Below are 18,876 nucleotides of genomic sequence, written 5' to 3' on the forward strand. Positions count from 1 at the left end.
GCCCAGAGCTCTGTCTGTGTAGGCGGGAACAGCATACAAATTGAAGGTCAAGTTAGTGTGCACCTTATATGGATTCCCAGTGTCCTGTGCGCAAATGTGAACACAAGGTAAACTTTAGGCATGCAAGAAAAATAGGAAAACAAAGCATCTCGACAACATCTCGAAAAGGCTGAATTATTTCATTAAATTTAACAGATACGTAATTCATCAGACTGGTATGTCAGTGCTCTTTGATGTGATCATTAAAATAAGCAAAGTTTATATTCCACGCAGTTTTCAGTTGATGGAGCACATAAGAGTTTCTGGACATATTGAACCCATCTATCCACAGCCCTGTTCAATGACATAATTAAGTTGAAGTTAACCCAAAATGTGGACTGTTTATTTATTTATTTGATATATTTGGTGTGCATTTGAGTGGAGCCAAGAATGTAGTCACATTTTGGTTATGCACGAACTCAAGCAGGTCTTCTAAGGACAGTGGAAATCTTCCTGGGCTAAGTTTTGTTAACTCCCGTTACAAAATATTGAAATTCATTTAAAAATGTTTGCTTTTAACAATAAAATGCCATTCATTCCATACTCATCGTGTATTTTGGTAGGTATGCTGTTATGCTATAGAGTATAGACTATTGAGGCGGATTATTTTGTCACTCAACAAGGTGTTGCGCAGTGTTTGCGCGCAGCAGCAAGAGCCAGGCCTTGCTGAAACAAACTGATATACTGCGTATTTCTGTCGAATGAAGCGCAGACCCCAAGTACTGCTCTGTTTCACATGTGGATAGTCTACATCCACGCTCCAAGCATGGATAGACACTTTGAAAACCACATCGCTCCTTAGGGGTAGGAGCTCTCCTCTGCTAGGAACACAAATATTATCGAAAGCAGCAAGAGAAACGAGATTGTACAGGAGAGACACTGTACTGGTTCAGTTGGCCGTATCTCCCCTTGATAAATTTAGCGTGACAGCCACGAAAAAATTAAACATTTCTCTGTGTATTTCTCCATGTGAATGTCGCATTCTGAAGTATAATATAGGCCAAAGGTTGCATCAGATACTGAACTTCAGTGCTGAAAAAGTGGGTGCTTACGGCGATTTAAACAGCTCTCAAATTGTCCATGACGATATCGAGGCAATGGTACCCCAATATATGAAGGCACTGTGTATGATTGTTTCATTTGCGAGGGGAGCTTATGGAAATATAGCTTAGTGTTTGTTTGGTTATAGAAAGTGAAAAATAATATCAAGGATAATATAAAAAACACCAAATGCACTACATTTTTTTTAAACATTCACTTGTCATATTCATTCGTGATTTGTACAGTCTTCTCAATCTGAAGCATTTAACAGCCAACGCATGTAATATAGCCTCTTTAGACGGCTAAGATTATTCTAAATAAACGACCAACGAGCGTTCGTCTTTTATGTAATGGTCTGACCATCAGTTGTCTACAATGTAAAGTCACACCGTGTTTCTTCTGAGACTATACTCCAATTTTTACGTATAGATACATAACATTAGCGACACTATAGGGACTGCAACAATTAACAACATATTAGAGTGCACCCGCATTTCTTTATAAGACTGTTTTCGACTGATGGTCAGTGGAAAATATTTGCCGATATATTCGACAAACAGAAAAAAAGGGGAACGAAATGGAATTGGGAAAACCGAAAGAGTTGTACAGTGTTTATTTCGGATATAATCGATGGTATGCATACAACTTTACAGCTAGATAGGCCAAAACGAATTGAAGACTTTTGAGCAAGCATAGAGCATGGGGCCCACATAGGCCGGAAAACAACCGAATGGACGATATTATGTTAAAATCACAAATTGTTGTTTTTCCCTCGACATTTACACCACAATCATGTTGATTAGATTTAGACATTGATTCGTTAGCCACTCATTGAGTTCCATGCGCCAATTATTTCAATCCTGATCATGTAGAATAACTAACCAATTGAGATAAAATAGTTAATTGACAAATCGGAGCGCCCGAAAACTAGAAAGACCAAACGTACATTTTCCGGAGTACCAGTGGTGGCTGCGGTGCACCATATTAATGTCTTTATGTGCTTTAGATTGACAAGTGCGTCCTGGACATTTGTATTAGTCTCCATCCACGTGCATTTCTTATTTTCCAAAAGCATTCTTCATGGCAAGAAACTCAGCAGTAAGTGCACATGGGGTTGCCAGTGCTTCTATTTCCTCTTGGCAGCTATGGACAAGTGCTTAACGATTCCTTGTGACCATCCTTTTAAAACTGAATAAGGTCCTTGATCAGAATGTATTGTGACTAGATAATGTGCACATGAGACTTGTGTAGCCCCACAAAGTTAATGGGATTTCATATGGTGCCGGTCCCCTTGCCAACACTCCACGGATAGGTGCACTCTCCGAGACCTCAGTAAAAACTAGGGCCATTTTTGTTGTTCCTCGAGACTGTTCACAGCTCATACAAGCGAGTTTAACAGCCCTACTTACATCCAATTAAATTTATCTAGGCCATGAGGGGACAGTAATGTTATTACGCACGCTCCCCATATTTAGCCGTGGTTTCTGGCCGATTCGAAACGGGACGCCACTGAATAGCTCGACAGTGGCGCATAGTCTTACTTCTTCTGGATAAGCTTTGGAAAGGATTGTAAGATTCCTGTACAATTACGAAAGCGGCATGTTCATTTCGGAATGGTCAAAGTTTTACAGAGAGCTTGTGTGCCTGACCTATCCAAAAGAACGCCAATCGATTGGTCACCATGAGGTCTGATCGAGCGACCTTTTACTTGATGCGTTTACTTCGCGTGTTGAAAGGCGGTGGTATTAAAGCAAACTGTATTCTTCTAAACAACAGTGAACAACAGATTTAAGGTTGTAATTATGGACCTAGGCTGCAATACATTGCTTAGATTCCGCAGACAGTGTCGTAAAGGTCCTTCTCCCCCAACAGTAGTGCTTGTAAGCAGAGAATGGCAAATATTTACAACACCTCTCCCTTCTGTGGCTCTCAGGACTCCAAAAACCTCAGTGATTTTTGGCCCTATCAAGTTTGGAGCCCCTAAATTTAGCTCCTCACAGTACAAAATACTCGAAGTAACCAAATTATGTTCGTGATGCGTTAGATCAGCCGTTTGCATGAGAAATAGTGCTTATTTAGAGAAAAGACGCGCCACGGTTCAGCCTCAGGGTCCTACTGCGAGTAGATCGCTGTCACTTAACTGACATTAACCCCTTCCCAAAATGTACAAAACCCTGTTAGAAAATAAGGCATTAGGGGTTGCATGGAGTCTGTATTCCATTTCTGCTCTTTCCATGATCCGATGAGCAACAGTCTGTATTTGAAGCAACATTCTACCTTTGTACATTTATTTATTCGAAGGTTATCAAAGAGAAAATGCAAAACTGTATTTAAATCAGTAGAAATACCTACACTTACTGAGACTTTTTAAGAAAATACAGATGAAAGAATGTGTCAGTTCAATTACTCTGACTGTTGTCTTTCATGGATATCACCAAAATCATGTAATGTCATGTAACATTTCGGTTTATCGTGCTACCAGTAGAAATACATACTGTAAGAACTTCCTATGCGCAAATAGACACAAATAAACGAGTCGACATCCACATACCTTAGCACTTGTGCTAGGGTAGTCCACGTTCAGGATTGCAAAAGCGAGTCGCCTTGCCATTTGCTTAATATCCTGTTATTTATTTGCGTATTAATGTACATGCAGTTTACAGATTATTCAAATTAGACCATTCATTTCTCAATGAAATATACAATTTGCATAGTGTGTTTCTGTTTTTGTCGATTGTATACGTGTACATGTTGGGGAGCTGTTTTGTAGGCCAAACTCAATCTCTATTTCTGACCATATCTGAGTGTATTTGCAGGTGTGCCTATTTCTTTATTGAATTACTTTTTGCTCAGTTCCCTCTCTTTTTTGTCTTTGTTGTTTGTACAACAAAGGGTTTAGTTTTTCTCCGGCCATTCGCGCTTTTATGGTGGACGCAGGGAGGATTTTAGTGGTCAAATTCAAGTGCTGTGTCTGGACAGCTGTCTGTTTTCTTTGTACTTGGTTGTAGGCATCTTGCACGTCAACCTTTTATCTAAAAAGAGCTGTAAACAAAGTAATGTCATTGCCACAAACCCCCTTTAAAACACAGAAGTCTAGTCAACAATTTCAACCTGACAGTTTAGTTGAAATCATACAGGTTTTTCTGCTGTAGCCTTAATCCGTGCGCATGCTCACAAAAAAAACTTCATAAAACACTCCAAAAAATACATCGACAAACCCGTGTTTTCTGATAACTAAATCCAATGCGTACAAGATAAGAAAATGGTGGGTTGATTTGTTGATTCGCCATCACACATTCCCTAATGACAGAACCACATTACATATAACCAGTTTCATTAGAAATGGCTGGTATTAGTTTGGGCTTTTTAAATATTAGTTGAAACTGTGCCTCAATAACAGACCAATATAGTGGAATTAAAAATGTACCACTCGATAAAGATGTCGAAACATTATAGTATGCCTAAAGCGTAGCCTATTATCATGCAAGTGTCCATCCCACGGCCTGTATCGGACAGAGTAAGCGTGTAAGGTGTGCTTATTTTAAAATAATGTCATAATCACAGTCAGATAAAAGAGCGTTTTGTATTCAAAGCGTGCTTCTAACCACGGGCAGTGGCAAGTTTCAGTGTAGTTATTCTCCGGTTCGAATTGCGAGCCTATCAGTTATAGGCCAGTGTGAATATGAGGAAAAGATTATCTATATGGCCCATGATAATCCATATGCAATATCCGTTCAGACTTTGAGCTTTAAAAAAGCCTTAAAATGCGGTTTTGTAACAACAAAGACAACAAGCGAAAGGAATGAAGACATTCTTGATTACAAAAGAAGGCACAAGTCAATCATGTCGCGCGATAACTTTATTTTGAGAATCTGTTTCAGCAATTTGTATAACACAGAGGTTAAACTCAGGGGAAAAGTTAAAAACAAAAGTTTTGAGGCAAAACGAGGATTTTATGAGGATGATAGTGGTCAAATTCAAGTTCTACATCTCCCTGTGCTTTTTCTACTGAGGGCCCGACTAATCTCTGTGAAAGGTACACAGGAGTCATGTAAAAAGTTATGTTAACAGTACGTCAACAGTACTAAGTATGACACCTCTAGCATAGCAAAATCACGTCATTTATAATATTAAAATCACCACCGACTATTTCATTGATCATCCAGTCTATCTGTCGAACTTCCTATAATGCTTTAGGCCAATATTGTGGGCCCTTACTCATTGTGGCGTATTTGGTGCAACTTTGTGAATATATACATGTATTTATCTGTGTAAGCTACTTCAGTATCATTCACATTGTCTCAACTTGATCGATATGGGGTGGAGCTCTATTTTTGACAGTTGTCCAAGTGCAATCCTTTAAAACGTTACATAAATGTAGTAAAAAACATTTACTGTAGCTGTAAAGGAACTATCTTGACATTCTCCTCAAAAAGCTCTGATCTACATGTCACTGTTCCAAGGATACGTCGGCTATTTCAAGTCCATTGCCATATTATAGGAAATAGGAAATAGCAGTAGCTACTGTGTTTCCTGCATTGATGTCAATAACATCACCATATTCCTGTTTAAATCTCCAACTCTTCTAACACGCATTAAACTATTGCTTTGTCTTTTCACAGGAGTGAAAATAAAAAGTCTTACCTCTTAATTCATATAATCACTGCAACTTAGCCTACACACACTAACACATTCCTGTACTTAAAAACAGCTTCCCCATAAAAAGGATTGAAACAACAATTCGAAATCTGTTACTCATTTTCGTAGTGCTCCCGCAGTGTTTTGAAAATTAATCGTTTGAACCTCCTAGATCTTACCTAAGAGAACCACTCCTACGCATCCAAGTGTTCCAAATTGATATATGACAATATCTACTTTCGATCACGTGTCTCGGGGCGACTTAGACGGATTGCGCGTCATCTCGCCTTCCCAAATTTTCTCCTTCTGCAGCTCGAATCCAAAACATCTATCTATAGTACCGAGTACGAGGGAAAGATGTTTAACTCGGTGAATCTGGGCAACTTCTGCTCCCAGACGCGCAAAGACCGGACATCCGACTTTGGGGACAGAACGGGCTGCGCCTCCAACATCTACCTCCCAAGCTGCACATACTATGTCCCCGAATTTTCTGCCGTCTCTTCGTTCCTTCCACAGGCCCCTTCGCGGCAAATCACCTACCCTTATTCCACGAATCTGTCTCAAGTACAACCGGTACGTGAGGTTTCTTATGGACTGGACCCTTCCAGCAAATGGCACCACAGAAGCAACTATGCATCGTGCTATTCAGGAGAGGATTTGGTGCACAGAGACTGTCTTCCGTCATCCACCATGACAGAAATGCTCATGAAAAACGAGAGTGTGTATAGCCACCACCAACACCACCCTAACTCCAACCACCCTGCCTCCGGGTTCTACTCTGGAGTGGGGAAAAACAGCGTTCTTCCGCAAGGCTTTGACCGTTTTTTCGAGACGGCATATAGTGGAGCGGACAATCAGTCTGACAGTTGTTTACAAAAAGCTGAACCGAGTAAAGTGGACTCGGCGCCCCAGCAGCCCAGCGCTGTTTCAGGTTCTCATGAGCAGAAAAAGGACCCTAACGATGGAGAGGAACATACAAATTCGAGCTCATGTACCTCTTCAGCTACTAAGGACGGCAACGCCAGCAAGAACAGCCACTCGAGTAGGTACCGAAGCTGTAAATGGGGAAAGGTTAAGGGACTAGCCCGGTGTTTTGTCGGTCAGATTTTATGTGAAGTTTTATAAGCATTCAAAGGATTTTATTATAACCTACAAAGCTCTTTCTTCCAATGAGAAGAATTTTTACGATGGGAAAGCACTTTGAAAAAAGGGGATGTTATGCACAGACGCTGCTATCCTAGAGTCTGTGAAATTTTAAGAGCGCGCTATTGTGACAAATGCTAACTTTGATCATGAACTTGCATTGGGCGTTTTAACGGATTTTCTCGTTGGGCTGTCATGAGTAAAAACCAATTGGCCAGAACAGTGCTTTTGGCGTCCTGTGAATGTTCTTTTAGCAGCTTGCATGTAAACTAGCAAATCCCTTATATAGTCAAAAGACTTGAGATGTCTGTGAGGTGCCGTGCTATAGCTAGCAAAAAACTGTCATATAGCCTACCAAATAGCCTATACACCTCTCAGTGTTGCATCAAATCCTATAATACGTTAGAGCCCCTGGTTTCTATCTGTGAAACTGGTTACCTATCTAAAGACATAGCCGCCCATAATGCCGAGGCATTTCCACGTAGAGCCTAATGTTTATGCTGTTCTTGCGTCCAAAATCAACACGAGGTGTTTGGTCTTCAGACAGCAAGTAATGACTATTCTTTGTCAGTCAGAGTTTTAACCATTCACATGAGTAGTCTATGCATCTGCTAAATTCCAACCAAAATATTCTAGAATGTAGCCTATGTAATAGGTTTAGGTTTTGTAGGAATGCTAAAAAAAAAAGGATTTCCAAGGTCCATATGGAGAAGATCTTAGTTCTGAAAAGATTGACCCCTGTTTTTGAATGAATGCACCGATTCCTTAACTCCTTTCCATTTCCATTTTCAATTTTCACTGGTTTAATATGTCACATAAAATGTTAAAGGTGACGATTGATCGATATGACACAAACTGGAGTTGTCTGAAGCCATTCAAAATCAGTTTAGTAATGGAATTGTTAGCCTGCATACCTGCATTGGGCCACTAAACGTTTAGAATTGTTATCATTCCCTGTAATCACTGCATATTACTATGCAAACTCTTAGCCATTCAGACAACTTTGCCTTCTTCCAAAAATGATATTTAGCTTTTCAACAGCAGACACCTGGGTGTAGTCCATCAAGATGGAATTGGTATTAGACAAGTAGATGTACGGCAATGTTATGAGTGCAAACTTCACGTATTCTGAAATGTGTTATTTGTGCTGGTCTAGTATTTGTCTTGATGTGTATGAAGACTCAATATGTTAATTTACACCCTTGTTCCTTTGTTTCAAGGTACCCCACGCACAAGGAAGAAAAGATGCCCATACTCAAAGTTTCAAATACGAGAACTGGAGCGAGAGTTTTTCTTTAACGTTTATATCAACAAGGAGAAACGGCTTCAGCTATCCAGGATGTTAAATCTCACAGATAGACAAGTCAAAATCTGGTTCCAGAATCGGAGAATGAAAGAAAAGAAACTAAGCAGAGATCGTTTGCAGTACTTCTCTGGAAATCCCTTGTTATAAAAGAACATTTCGCTGTGTGTCAATGTTCGTTACATGTATTGTTACTGTGGGACATGATTAGGCCTTTTCACATCATGAACAGCCCGAAAATCAGTTTAAGTCACCATTTACAATGGTGTTGTTCGTAGCAACAGCAATCGAGTGCATTTATTTGTCAGTAGCATAACAGAATAGTTGTTCGTGATTGCATTGTAAGTGCATTTTAAATGATTTGCTGTTTGCTGTAAAATAGAACTTTATGTTTCATTATTGTCTAGCCTACTCATGTCACGTGTAAATCCCCACTCCTCTAAAATCTTTGTTTTATTGTGCATTACACACATAATATGTTAGATATCTATATGCTACGAAACTGTCTTTTAGGTTGTGGAATATTGGACAACCGTTAATTTTTATTTGTACGTGGTCATTGTATATATGTAACATAATCGCAGATACTCGATTCGGACTTCGGACTTGAATCTTTCCACAAAAATGCAAATTTTTTACATTTTAGCCATCGAGAACTGTGACGTGTACAATCTGTAATAATGTTTCCTTTGTACAGAGACTATGCAAAGTGCATTCGTGACTGTAAATATAAATTTATTTCGAATTTCTTTTTTCTTTCTCGCTGCTGCTATTTTCTTTATATTGCCGAGGCAAACACAAGAGCTTTAAATTTCGTTTCTAAATTATTTGCTTTGTGCTTGATGTTTTCTTGTTATGCGGTCGGAGAGAAAGATTACATTTGGCTTGTGTACTATATCTGTCAGAAATATTGAGGAATAAACCAAAATATTGGTAAAGTAATGTATGGTGAGTTTTTTTTTAAACCCCATGCTGTATAGGTGCATGTATAACACGCACACACACACACACACACACACGGGCCTCATGAAAGTGTTTTACATCCATGCTCAAAATAACATTAAAATCACTCGTAGTTTTTCATGGTTTATTCTTTTCATTCCTGCTGTATGAAAAATACATGATTGTATTCATGAAGCTTTGAGAAGGGAGGCGGGAAACTGAGGGCGTGTTCATATCAGAAATAATGTTAGCTTGCGTAAGCGCGATGGTGGGTAGGCCTTGCACCTTTTGAAGGCCTGCACACAGAGAGATACACAGGGCGACGACATTGAAATTGCAGTCAAAAATCACGGCGGGGGAAAGACAGAGGGAAATGACAACGTCCTTTAGTGCTCACTAAATGGAATCGCCACTCTTGCAGTCTAGACACCACCATAAAGACAGAGGCACTAAATGGCTATTTTTTCCCTTAATTGCACCGTCTGTTCGAAGGGAATGGCGTTGACTTCCGCAGTAAATAGCAAACAAGTTAGACTGGCTGTTCGGGGAGAAGCAAAACGTTTAAAAATCCTTCTCAACACAGAATACGTGAGAATCCCTGGTCCTTTCTCCACTATGCCCCTGGCACCGTACATTTACATGCAAGCTTCATTTGAATTATGTCCAACGGTTTGATGGTTTTACTTTGTGACGTCAGTCGGCTATATTTGATGTGGATACCGTGTGTGTACATGTGTGTACCTCGCGGGCGCGCATGTGTGTACTTGTGTTTGCTCGCCTGTCTGCTCCGACACTGAAGTGCAAGTGTGTGTTTGTGCCTGTGGGTGTACACATATGTACGCCTGCAATATGCCCATGAGTAATTATGCCACAGCCCCCAGAGTTTTGGTGTGCATTCAGCCGGGCATGTGTGTATGCTAGGGTTTGCACGTGTGTGAGTTCCACACGTGTGTATTAAGTTAAAAAATATAATTAAAAAGTTGTCTTTGAACTTCAATAATGTCAAGGCCTTCACCTTTAACCCATTGCAATAAAGTGGAATGAATGAGCCCCCTTTGCCAGGAAATGTGTGGAGGAGGACAAAACTGAAAAAGGAATGTGTAGAGAGAACCAACTTTGACCCTTACAATTAAGCTACAGCAGGTAACTCTGCCAGCTTATGCGGGCCCAGTAAATACGCTTTATTGTCCTTGTAAAATGTAATATTTTCACGCATGAGCAGTTTTAGGTTCACATTTAGGTTCAACGCTTTGGGTGTTTCTTCAAAGTTCGTACATTCAGATTTTGGTGAAATTAAGATGGCCTGTGAGTGTGTTTGCGTGTGTGTGTGTGTGTGTGTGTGATTGGTTCTTATTCTGTATATTATCTTGTTTAATTTCGAGTGTGAGTTTGACATATCCACCAGGAGCGATATATACAGAGGTAGGAAACCTGGAAATTAACACAACCCAGTATACTAATAACTTTCGTGTGTTGGAATTGCTTCTACTTCCTTACTCTTTCTTTTGTTGGTGTGTGTGTGTGTGTATGTGTGTGTGAGTGAGAGAGAGAGAGAGAGAGAGAGAGAAAGGAAAGAGGGAGGGAGAGAGAGAATCACTCTTTGGTTTGTTCAAAATAACAGACGGAGATATAGGTTTGCGGTTGTAGAGGGGGAAGGACAATCTCAGCCAGGGATCAAGGCTAGGGAAGACTCCATGCGGTTGCCACACCCACCAACCTTGGCCCTGGCTCTGTGACGTGTTAATCTATCCAATTCCACTGTCTCTGTATCGTCGCCATTGCACACTGCCTGTCTAAAATTATGCATGTCCAACAAATTAAGTTTTGGGGTTGTCTTGCTGAAATTCTTAGCAGTAAACCAAGCGAAATGTGGCTCTTTTTTTTTTACGGAAAATAGCGTGGTCGTACTCTTGTGAACTATCTTCACAAATACAAAATGTAAATTTGATCGGTAAACATGATCGAGGCAAAATGTAACGTTCAAATGGCTGTGGAAGATGTTGACTATTTCATTCGCTTTGGCAATGTTTCCGAGACTCTTGGTGGAGTGATCTAAACGGAATACTGGAGCCAAGCAAGAATCATCCGGGTGCGCTCTTGGCACACGGGAAAGAAAATGGCGGGGCCCTTAAGAAACATTAACATCAGACTGGCCTGGAAGACAACTTAGATGATTAAGCTATATGATATTCCGATTTGTCTCCGATTGTAGCACTGGAAAAGCAATTATGAAAAAAAACCACATGTGTTTTGAAAATATAAACGATGCTGATGATTGAGGATGCTTCCTATTTTTGTAACCGTATTTGTGACAGTGATGCAAGTGGAAATCTGAAATGGAATCATTACTAAACATAAACTGAGACATCTTTTTACTTCTCTGTAATTATGAGAAAACCTGTAAAATGGATAATAGAAATTAAAACCATTGGAGACCTCGTTTTTGATTAGTCTTCTCCCTAAAATGGTAGTCTTAGTTAAATAATGCTCTGCAGGTGTGCCCATAGCCCAGTAGATCACTTCGTTGCATTTCAATTTCTTTGTGAGATTTCAGATTACTGTAGGGGTCCTGTAGTGACTTCCTCTCTCATGTAAGTGATGAAAAGTTGTAAATAACCTCCTGGGTGGTGTTCTATAGGCTAGTCATTTCGGTGGTCTTTCGTGATATTAAAATTTAATATAATGCTGATGTGCTTCTCGATTACCACTCTCTGATTTATAATTGTCTTTAAGACGTTACATGCCGCAGCTATAAATTTCGTATAGCGCCGTGGGTGGACGGCTGTTTAGTGAAGGGAAAAGAGCTGAACCTCGTTACTTTAAATTGGAGAGATATTTCATGGTGCTTGCGATGCATTTGCAGGTCCAGCCCGCCCTGGTTCTGAGCAAAACAAATGTAGTATACGTACCTGAGTGATGTGGTAGTTTGGCGTTGTGTTGGATTCAGGCGGGTCTTCTATAAGATCAAGACCGTCGGTCAGTTCGCAGAAAAAAACGAAACCTCATGTCTGCTTTTGTGCACACATTATTGTGCATTACGTGTCCCTATCTAGTCTCATAATGTTTTAGGATTCTGCTGTTGTTGCTGTTTTTCAATTTTTTTTCTTTGAGGTGTTAAAAAGTAACCACTTCATATACAGATCAAATTAATTTTAACATATCAGGTGATCACCTGCTGCATTAAATACAGATTACAGCTCCAAAATGAAGGATGAATCATATTTACGTAGTGTAAAATTATTTTAAAAACACACATATGGTGTTAGATTTTTACACACCAAGATTGTTCATATTTATCAAAACTTTGACCATTACACATCAATAGTAGCTTAAACGTTTAAATACACTACGCATACCACACCATAGTTACATATAAAGCTTTATTTATTTGATTGATTAAATAACATTTGTTGTTTCACATGAACACGTTATGGTTACAACAATTTAAACTGTGATAATAATAATGGAAAACTGTCTGCTCAAATGGTAGCCTATGTCTGTCATCAACCAATAACAAAACTGCTGCGGACACACACACACACACACACACACACACTGATGCAGATGATAACCGGTACTCGAAAATTCCTCGAAAAGATTCCTCAGGTAATATACCAAAAAATGCCATTAACATTGGGGTACTGGAGTGTTCAGACAAACCTGATTTTGAATGGATTGTTGTTTTTGCTCAACGGAATATAAACATTATAATCACAAATACACTTAAGCGAGTTTATTATAAACATTTCCACGAACATGACAGAAAAAAAGACAGATGCACAGGAAAATATTTTGACAAAACATTAGTTACTTTCACAACTCATTAAAACAATAAATGATGGAAGAGCCGTGATATTTTACCAGTGTAAACACGGATAATCTGCCCCATCGGCAGTGCTCCTTTGGAAGACTTGCTACTGTGAAAAAGACACATTCAAATATAAAATACATTGTTAGTTAGTCTAATGACTCAAAAAAGTGGCCACTGGTTAAAAAAAATGTTACGGACAAGCCTTTCTCTCTAAATAGACATAGCCTACTGTCCCCCCCCCCCCCACATTGGCACAGGGGGAAAAGTAGCCTCAAGCATTTGACAGACAGACGAAGGGACCAATCACATCGATGCAATAAAATCCTCGGAGGGTCATTGGCAGTGACCTTTCAGTCTGCGCTCTTGAAAGATAAAGCCACGGACAAGGCCTTCAAAACAAATCCTCCATTACTGCTATACCCAGAAGACATATACAAATACCTAATTTAAATGTTGGTAAGGTCCTAGGTAATAGCTTTTTTAGGAAGAACACATTACTTTTTTTAAGCAGTGAAAAAGCATACATGGATAAGACGTAGACATCTGGACTTCAAGGAGTTGCAAGGCGGGACGCATATGTAGGCTAGTATATATTCTTCTAATATGTAATAATATTCACACGACCGAAACCTAACAGCTTTTCATTCAACCACGTAGAAATCTGGTATCATTTTATACAATATAATTGTGCTAACATTTTTGGTATTCTTACATTAAAATGGATTCAAAAGCCCCGGTAAAAAACACCTTATAAACACTGCTACAAATTTCTGACACAGTTGACTTCCCTTGACGTTCAAACACATCATCAATGAGTATCTTATATTTGTACAGAAAAGCAAATATAGCACGGTTAAGATATTATCAGTCGACGCCATTTCCTCTTAGTTAATAATAATATGAGAATAATAATACAGTAGCTGTAGTTTAGCCCGTGTGAAATGTATGCGCAAAATGTGAAGACATCAGCGCAAGAAGGTCAAAATTAAACGAACGGATCCGATAACTGTCAGGTCGCTTTTTATCAAATTATGTAGCATAAAAATAAAATTACTGAGTTAGCCTATAGGGTTATCCTTTGGATAATTCTGGCTGTGGTTTTCTTCGAATTCAATCTTTTTTGCATGATTTTACTGATATTACATAGGCTGGAACTATGTGTATATAGGCCTCGACATAACAGACAAAATAATTAAAACTCTAATAATCAAATTATACAGGTTGCTGAAGGACGTCTGTACTAAATGAATGATTAGCTTGTGAAGTGGTAAGATAGTAGATTTGGGCTCCAAATGCTGTAGAATAGGCTAAAAGGAAAGCAGAACACAAAAGCAATGTATAGCCTACGCGCGTACAGGTTTACTTCATGTTAAGAACACAATTGAATTAAAAGTCTATCAAAACAATCTATATTCTCTTACACCTTGGGAACTTTTTAAAAACCTCTCAACTCGTCGACCGTGTTTTCTATGGAAACAATTCACAGAACGAACAACGAAAGGTAGCACATGGACATATTGTAGGCTAAGTTTAGACTACCGTTACAGTCTCCACAACAACGTGATCAACAACAAACTCGCATGGGCCTCCTCATTCGATTAATATCGGGCTGCACATTTTTAAAAGCCCTTCAAAACAATAAAATTAACTTCTAAAACTTAACTTAGTGTATAGGCATGTTAATATTATATCATTCGAACATACCTCACCCTTATTCTTTGCCCATGCATCTACTGAGCCTCGTCAGTTCCGCTGGATCCCTGGATACGATCTAACAGAGTTCTCCAAGTTGTAAACATTTATATCGGCCATCACTTTACAGTCTTCTTTAACAACGTAGGCTCACGCTTTTTGGGGGTGGGGGGCTAGTAGCCTTCTTTACGTTTCTCTTCAGTAAGGGTCTACCACAGGCGCCTCAGTCCCGCATTAGAACGCCTGGTTCAATGCTCTTTGTTCCCTTGACTTAGTGTGTCGTTACACAAAGATGTTGGCTAGATGGCGCCATTGCTCCATCTTACGTCTCGTGAGCTTAACAACTTGACCCCGCTGACGTAAGCCCAGTCTGGAGCATCAAGGCCACTTCCAGAAGCTCATTGGTCTGAAAATCACATGACAAGGTTCTCTGACATCTTTAATTATGTTGCTGATATTTTTGCCCCCCCAAAAGATGTCAGCGTCCTACTGTCCTTTTCCTTCTCGGAAAAAGCGAAACTGCTGGAAAACAAAAGGGTAGGCTAGTCTTTTACATTCCAAAATGACATGTCCGAACAACGTGGCAGCTGGATCGTTTCTAATGGATTCGTTGGTCGGGGGTTCATCTCCATACAGAGGCGAGGGATACTCCGCCAACTCTGGGATGTATTTGCAAACGACTGCAGACTATGGCTGTTCGATGATGCGAAATTATGGTATTCTGAGCGCACCTCTATCGAAACGGGATGAGCTTCCGCCAACCAGTCTCTCCTTGAGCGCTTACAACCACTCGCATTACCTGTCGCAGCGGGACGCCTGGGGAACGGGTGCAAAAACTTATAGGAATGGGCAACCTGTTGCCCAGTCTTTGCATCCTTGTTCCTTCACTACAAGTAATGTCAAAGAAGAAGAAATTCCTTCTCTTTTTCAGGCTGGTACGGATACATCTAAAGACTCAAACGTATCGTCTACGTATATACGACTGGGAGACAATGCCAGGCAGGCGGATCAAAGCACGGTCGTGGCGCACGACTATTTCCGCGGAGGCCAAGTATATTCTACCCAGGGAGGGCAACAAGGCGGTGGGTTTGGAACAGATTTTTCCTCTGTGCCCAGAATAACATCGCCTGTTGAGACCCCATGTTCAGATGAGCCTGTCAAAAGAAGCGATTCCAAGCAGGGCACTGCTGATGGTGAAATGAAAGCTGAGGAGCATGATACCAACCAAGGGCAACCTAGCAAAGAGGAGAATGGCCCGAAGACCGACAGCGGTACAGATGAGTCAGAAAATGAACTGAAAGGTGAATCTTTAAAACCCTTAATTACACAAAGTCATTCTCCCTAGATGGATTGACCAACACGCATCGTCTATCTCTCTCTCCAATATATATATATATAAACACACGCACACACACACACACACACACACACACACACACACACATGCCTTCCCCACTCCATGACACAAAAAACTAAATAAACCACACCACACATGTACAGACGTGCGCACATTATTTCAAACAAAAAATCCGCAGGAACATATACTGTTAACATTGGAGTGTAAAACAAGTATTCTAATCATATATATCAGCAGCAGTAAAATCTCAAAGTAAATGGATCACTATATGATTACCCCAGATATGACAAGCCGGCTGAAATATTTTGTATCACGTTTTTACAGTGACAGCTAGACTCATATAGTGTCAATTACTTGGAGAATGGATATGTGTTTACGGCATCCACTATATTAACACCTTTCCATAAAGACAGGGAGACACTTACTATTGAAATAAACACTCTCCCACCTGCCCAATATAACCCAAGCGCGCGCTCAGCCACACTGGCAGGGCACACGTACTCGCTGGACCATTTGAATAGACACAAAACATAGTCTCGTGCCACTATACCCATGGCAGTCATAAGGGTGAGGATTTCATGCACAATATTACGCGCAAACATAGACCATTCACATACAATATCGTGCTAAGCAAATAACACACGTTTAGCTGTTGCACTGGCGTATACGTATATAATACTGTTGTATTAGACCTATATTTATTTTCATCAAATTCTGAAACTCAAATATGTTTGTACTTATAAATAATTTCCTTAATATAAGCTAATTTATTAGATCACTTGGCTTAATGTTGCTCCAAATAAATTGTTTTATTTTAGTCTCTTTTTTTTTGACCACTTATTCGACATGATATGTCCTCCTTCTATCCTATTACTCATACACGATTCCCTTTTATATTTGATTTAATTGTTTTAATAGTGAATGTATATGTTTATAAATATGTTTATGAACGAGTAAAAGATGCTAACAGTATTTTTTTATATCCAGATTAACCTAATTTGAGCAAATATGAATGTGCTGAACGTGAAAACATTTCTTTTTTTTTCGTTTAACTGAAAGTCTATTGAAAGGCTAAAAGCTGGAGAGCTATGTTACAGAAGTACCATTTCAAAGCCCCATCTTGTTAGATGAGTATGCAAGGCTATTTTCGTGTCGTATTGTTTCTTTCAGTTTTGGCTATTCGGGCGCTCATCTGTGCTAATAAAACCCTGCGCTTTTAAAAACGGATAAATACCTGCATATAATGATATTTATCATACATTTCCAACCATTTTCACCAGTGAACATAAACTGAATTTGACCTCATACAATACAATTCTAGAATTGGGTTGTGTTCACGCAAGTAAGTCGAGTAGGCCTGCATTGATTGATAACGATTTTTGCAGTGCTGCTAATACTTCGCGATACATGCATGAAAAATACGTTCTGTTCTGTTACACTTGTATTTGTGTTATGTCATTTATACGTAGACTAAAGTAATTTCATTACTTAACTGCAATGCTTACATTGAAAAGGAAATAGCTTGTATGATGAATACGGTAAATAGTTACGGAAAATACCCCGTTGCACTCTGCGCAGACTGTATGCGGCCTGCAAAATATTAGAAGTTGGGTCCAAGTGTTTAGCCACTGAATCTAAAGGAGCAGAAACAGTACTTCTGTAGAGTTAAAACCAATGCTGGTTTAACATACACTGAATTGAAACAAATCTTATTTAAAAAAAATAATAGAAAAAACAGTGGATGGGGCTAACATAATTTGGTGTGTATATCTGTTTTCCTACAGATGAGGAGCGATTGGAGAAGACAACTGTGAATTGGCTCAAGGCAAAAAGTGGACGGAAGAAGAGATGCCCATATACAAAGTACCAGACACTCGAGCTTGAGAAGGAGTTCTTGTTCAACATGTACTTGACTCGTGAGCGCCGCCTGGAGATCAGCAAGAGTATCAACCTTACTGATAGACAGGTCAAGATATGGTTCCAAAATCGGAGGATGAAGCTGAAGAAGCTAAATAGGGAAAGCAGAGTTCGTGAGCTAACATGCTATAATTTCCATTAAATAGATGTACCTGCGCCACACACACACACACACACACACTCTCTCTCTCTCTCTCTCTCTCTCTCTCTCTCTCTCTCTCTCTCTCTCTCTCTCTCTCTCTCTCTCAAACACACACACACACACACACACACACACACACACACACACACATGTGCGCGCGTTCGAGCATGTGGATTATGACCAGAGATTGAGAGACTATTATGCAGATGATGCAAATACAATTCTGTTTTCTAAAGAGACCTTTACAGTGAATATCAGTTTTACATGGTCCTGTACAAAGCTTGGCTTTGACCTCGTAATGTAAATAGCAACCGCGGTATGAATACTGATTGGGCCGAGAAAGTAAATTTAACGCTTTTATAGTATAAGATGCCCTCAACATCTTGATCTAATGTATTTTGAAAGCTTATTTGTTGTCAGTGTCGCATACAGTTTGCACGATGTATTCTGCATGTACATTGTTTTATTCTTATTGCATTTATCATTTGGTGACGAAAAGATAATATGATTCCTTTTAAAGGAACATAATAATAAACTAGGGGTTGGCCAATATAATGCAAAAACTGCCTTGATCTCCTTCCCCTGGTTGTCGTTTCTGACATCACTTTAGACAGAGAAAGAGGTGCAAGGAGAGAGTGAAGAAGAAAGAAGGGGGAGTGTGTCAGTTCTCTAATATAAGTGGGAGATCATAACGTTGATTTAAATATTATCCAGGTGACCACAGTAAGTCAAGGTCATAAAATTGTAATGTCAGGACAGTCCTGCAAAGCGCTGGGGGTGGATTTTATGATCTGCAAATATAATGTGCTGCTGCAGTAAAGATGCATTAAAAGGTGAGTGGAGGAGGGCTT

At 39.6% G+C, this 18,876-nt stretch overlaps 2 protein-coding genes across 2 annotated transcripts; both read left to right on the forward strand.

The window, feature by feature from the left end:
• The first annotated feature begins 5,885 nt into the window (after positions 1–5,885).
• On the forward strand, positions 5,886–9,147 carry LOC122131975 (homeobox protein Hox-C11a). The gene is made up of 2 exons (XM_042706703.1): positions 5,886–6,760; positions 8,082–9,147. The coding sequence occupies exons 1-2, from the start codon at positions 6,076–6,078 to the stop codon at positions 8,312–8,314; spliced, it is 918 nt and encodes a 305-aa protein (XP_042562637.1). The 5' UTR covers positions 5,886–6,075; the 3' UTR covers positions 8,315–9,147.
• Positions 9,148–15,076: 5,929 nt separating this feature from the next.
• hoxc10a (homeobox C10a) lies at positions 15,077–18,090 on the forward strand. The gene is made up of 2 exons (XM_042706704.1): positions 15,077–15,910; positions 17,751–18,090. The coding sequence occupies exons 1-2, from the start codon at positions 15,172–15,174 to the stop codon at positions 18,023–18,025; spliced, it is 1,014 nt and encodes a 337-aa protein (XP_042562638.1). The 5' UTR covers positions 15,077–15,171; the 3' UTR covers positions 18,026–18,090.
• The last annotated feature ends 786 nt before the right edge of the window (positions 18,091–18,876 follow it).

This window comes from Clupea harengus, unplaced genomic scaffold, assembly GCF_900700415.2.
Source record: "Clupea harengus unplaced genomic scaffold, Ch_v2.0.2, whole genome shotgun sequence".
In the NCBI taxonomy this organism is placed as follows: domain Eukaryota; kingdom Metazoa; phylum Chordata; class Actinopteri; order Clupeiformes; family Clupeidae; genus Clupea; species Clupea harengus.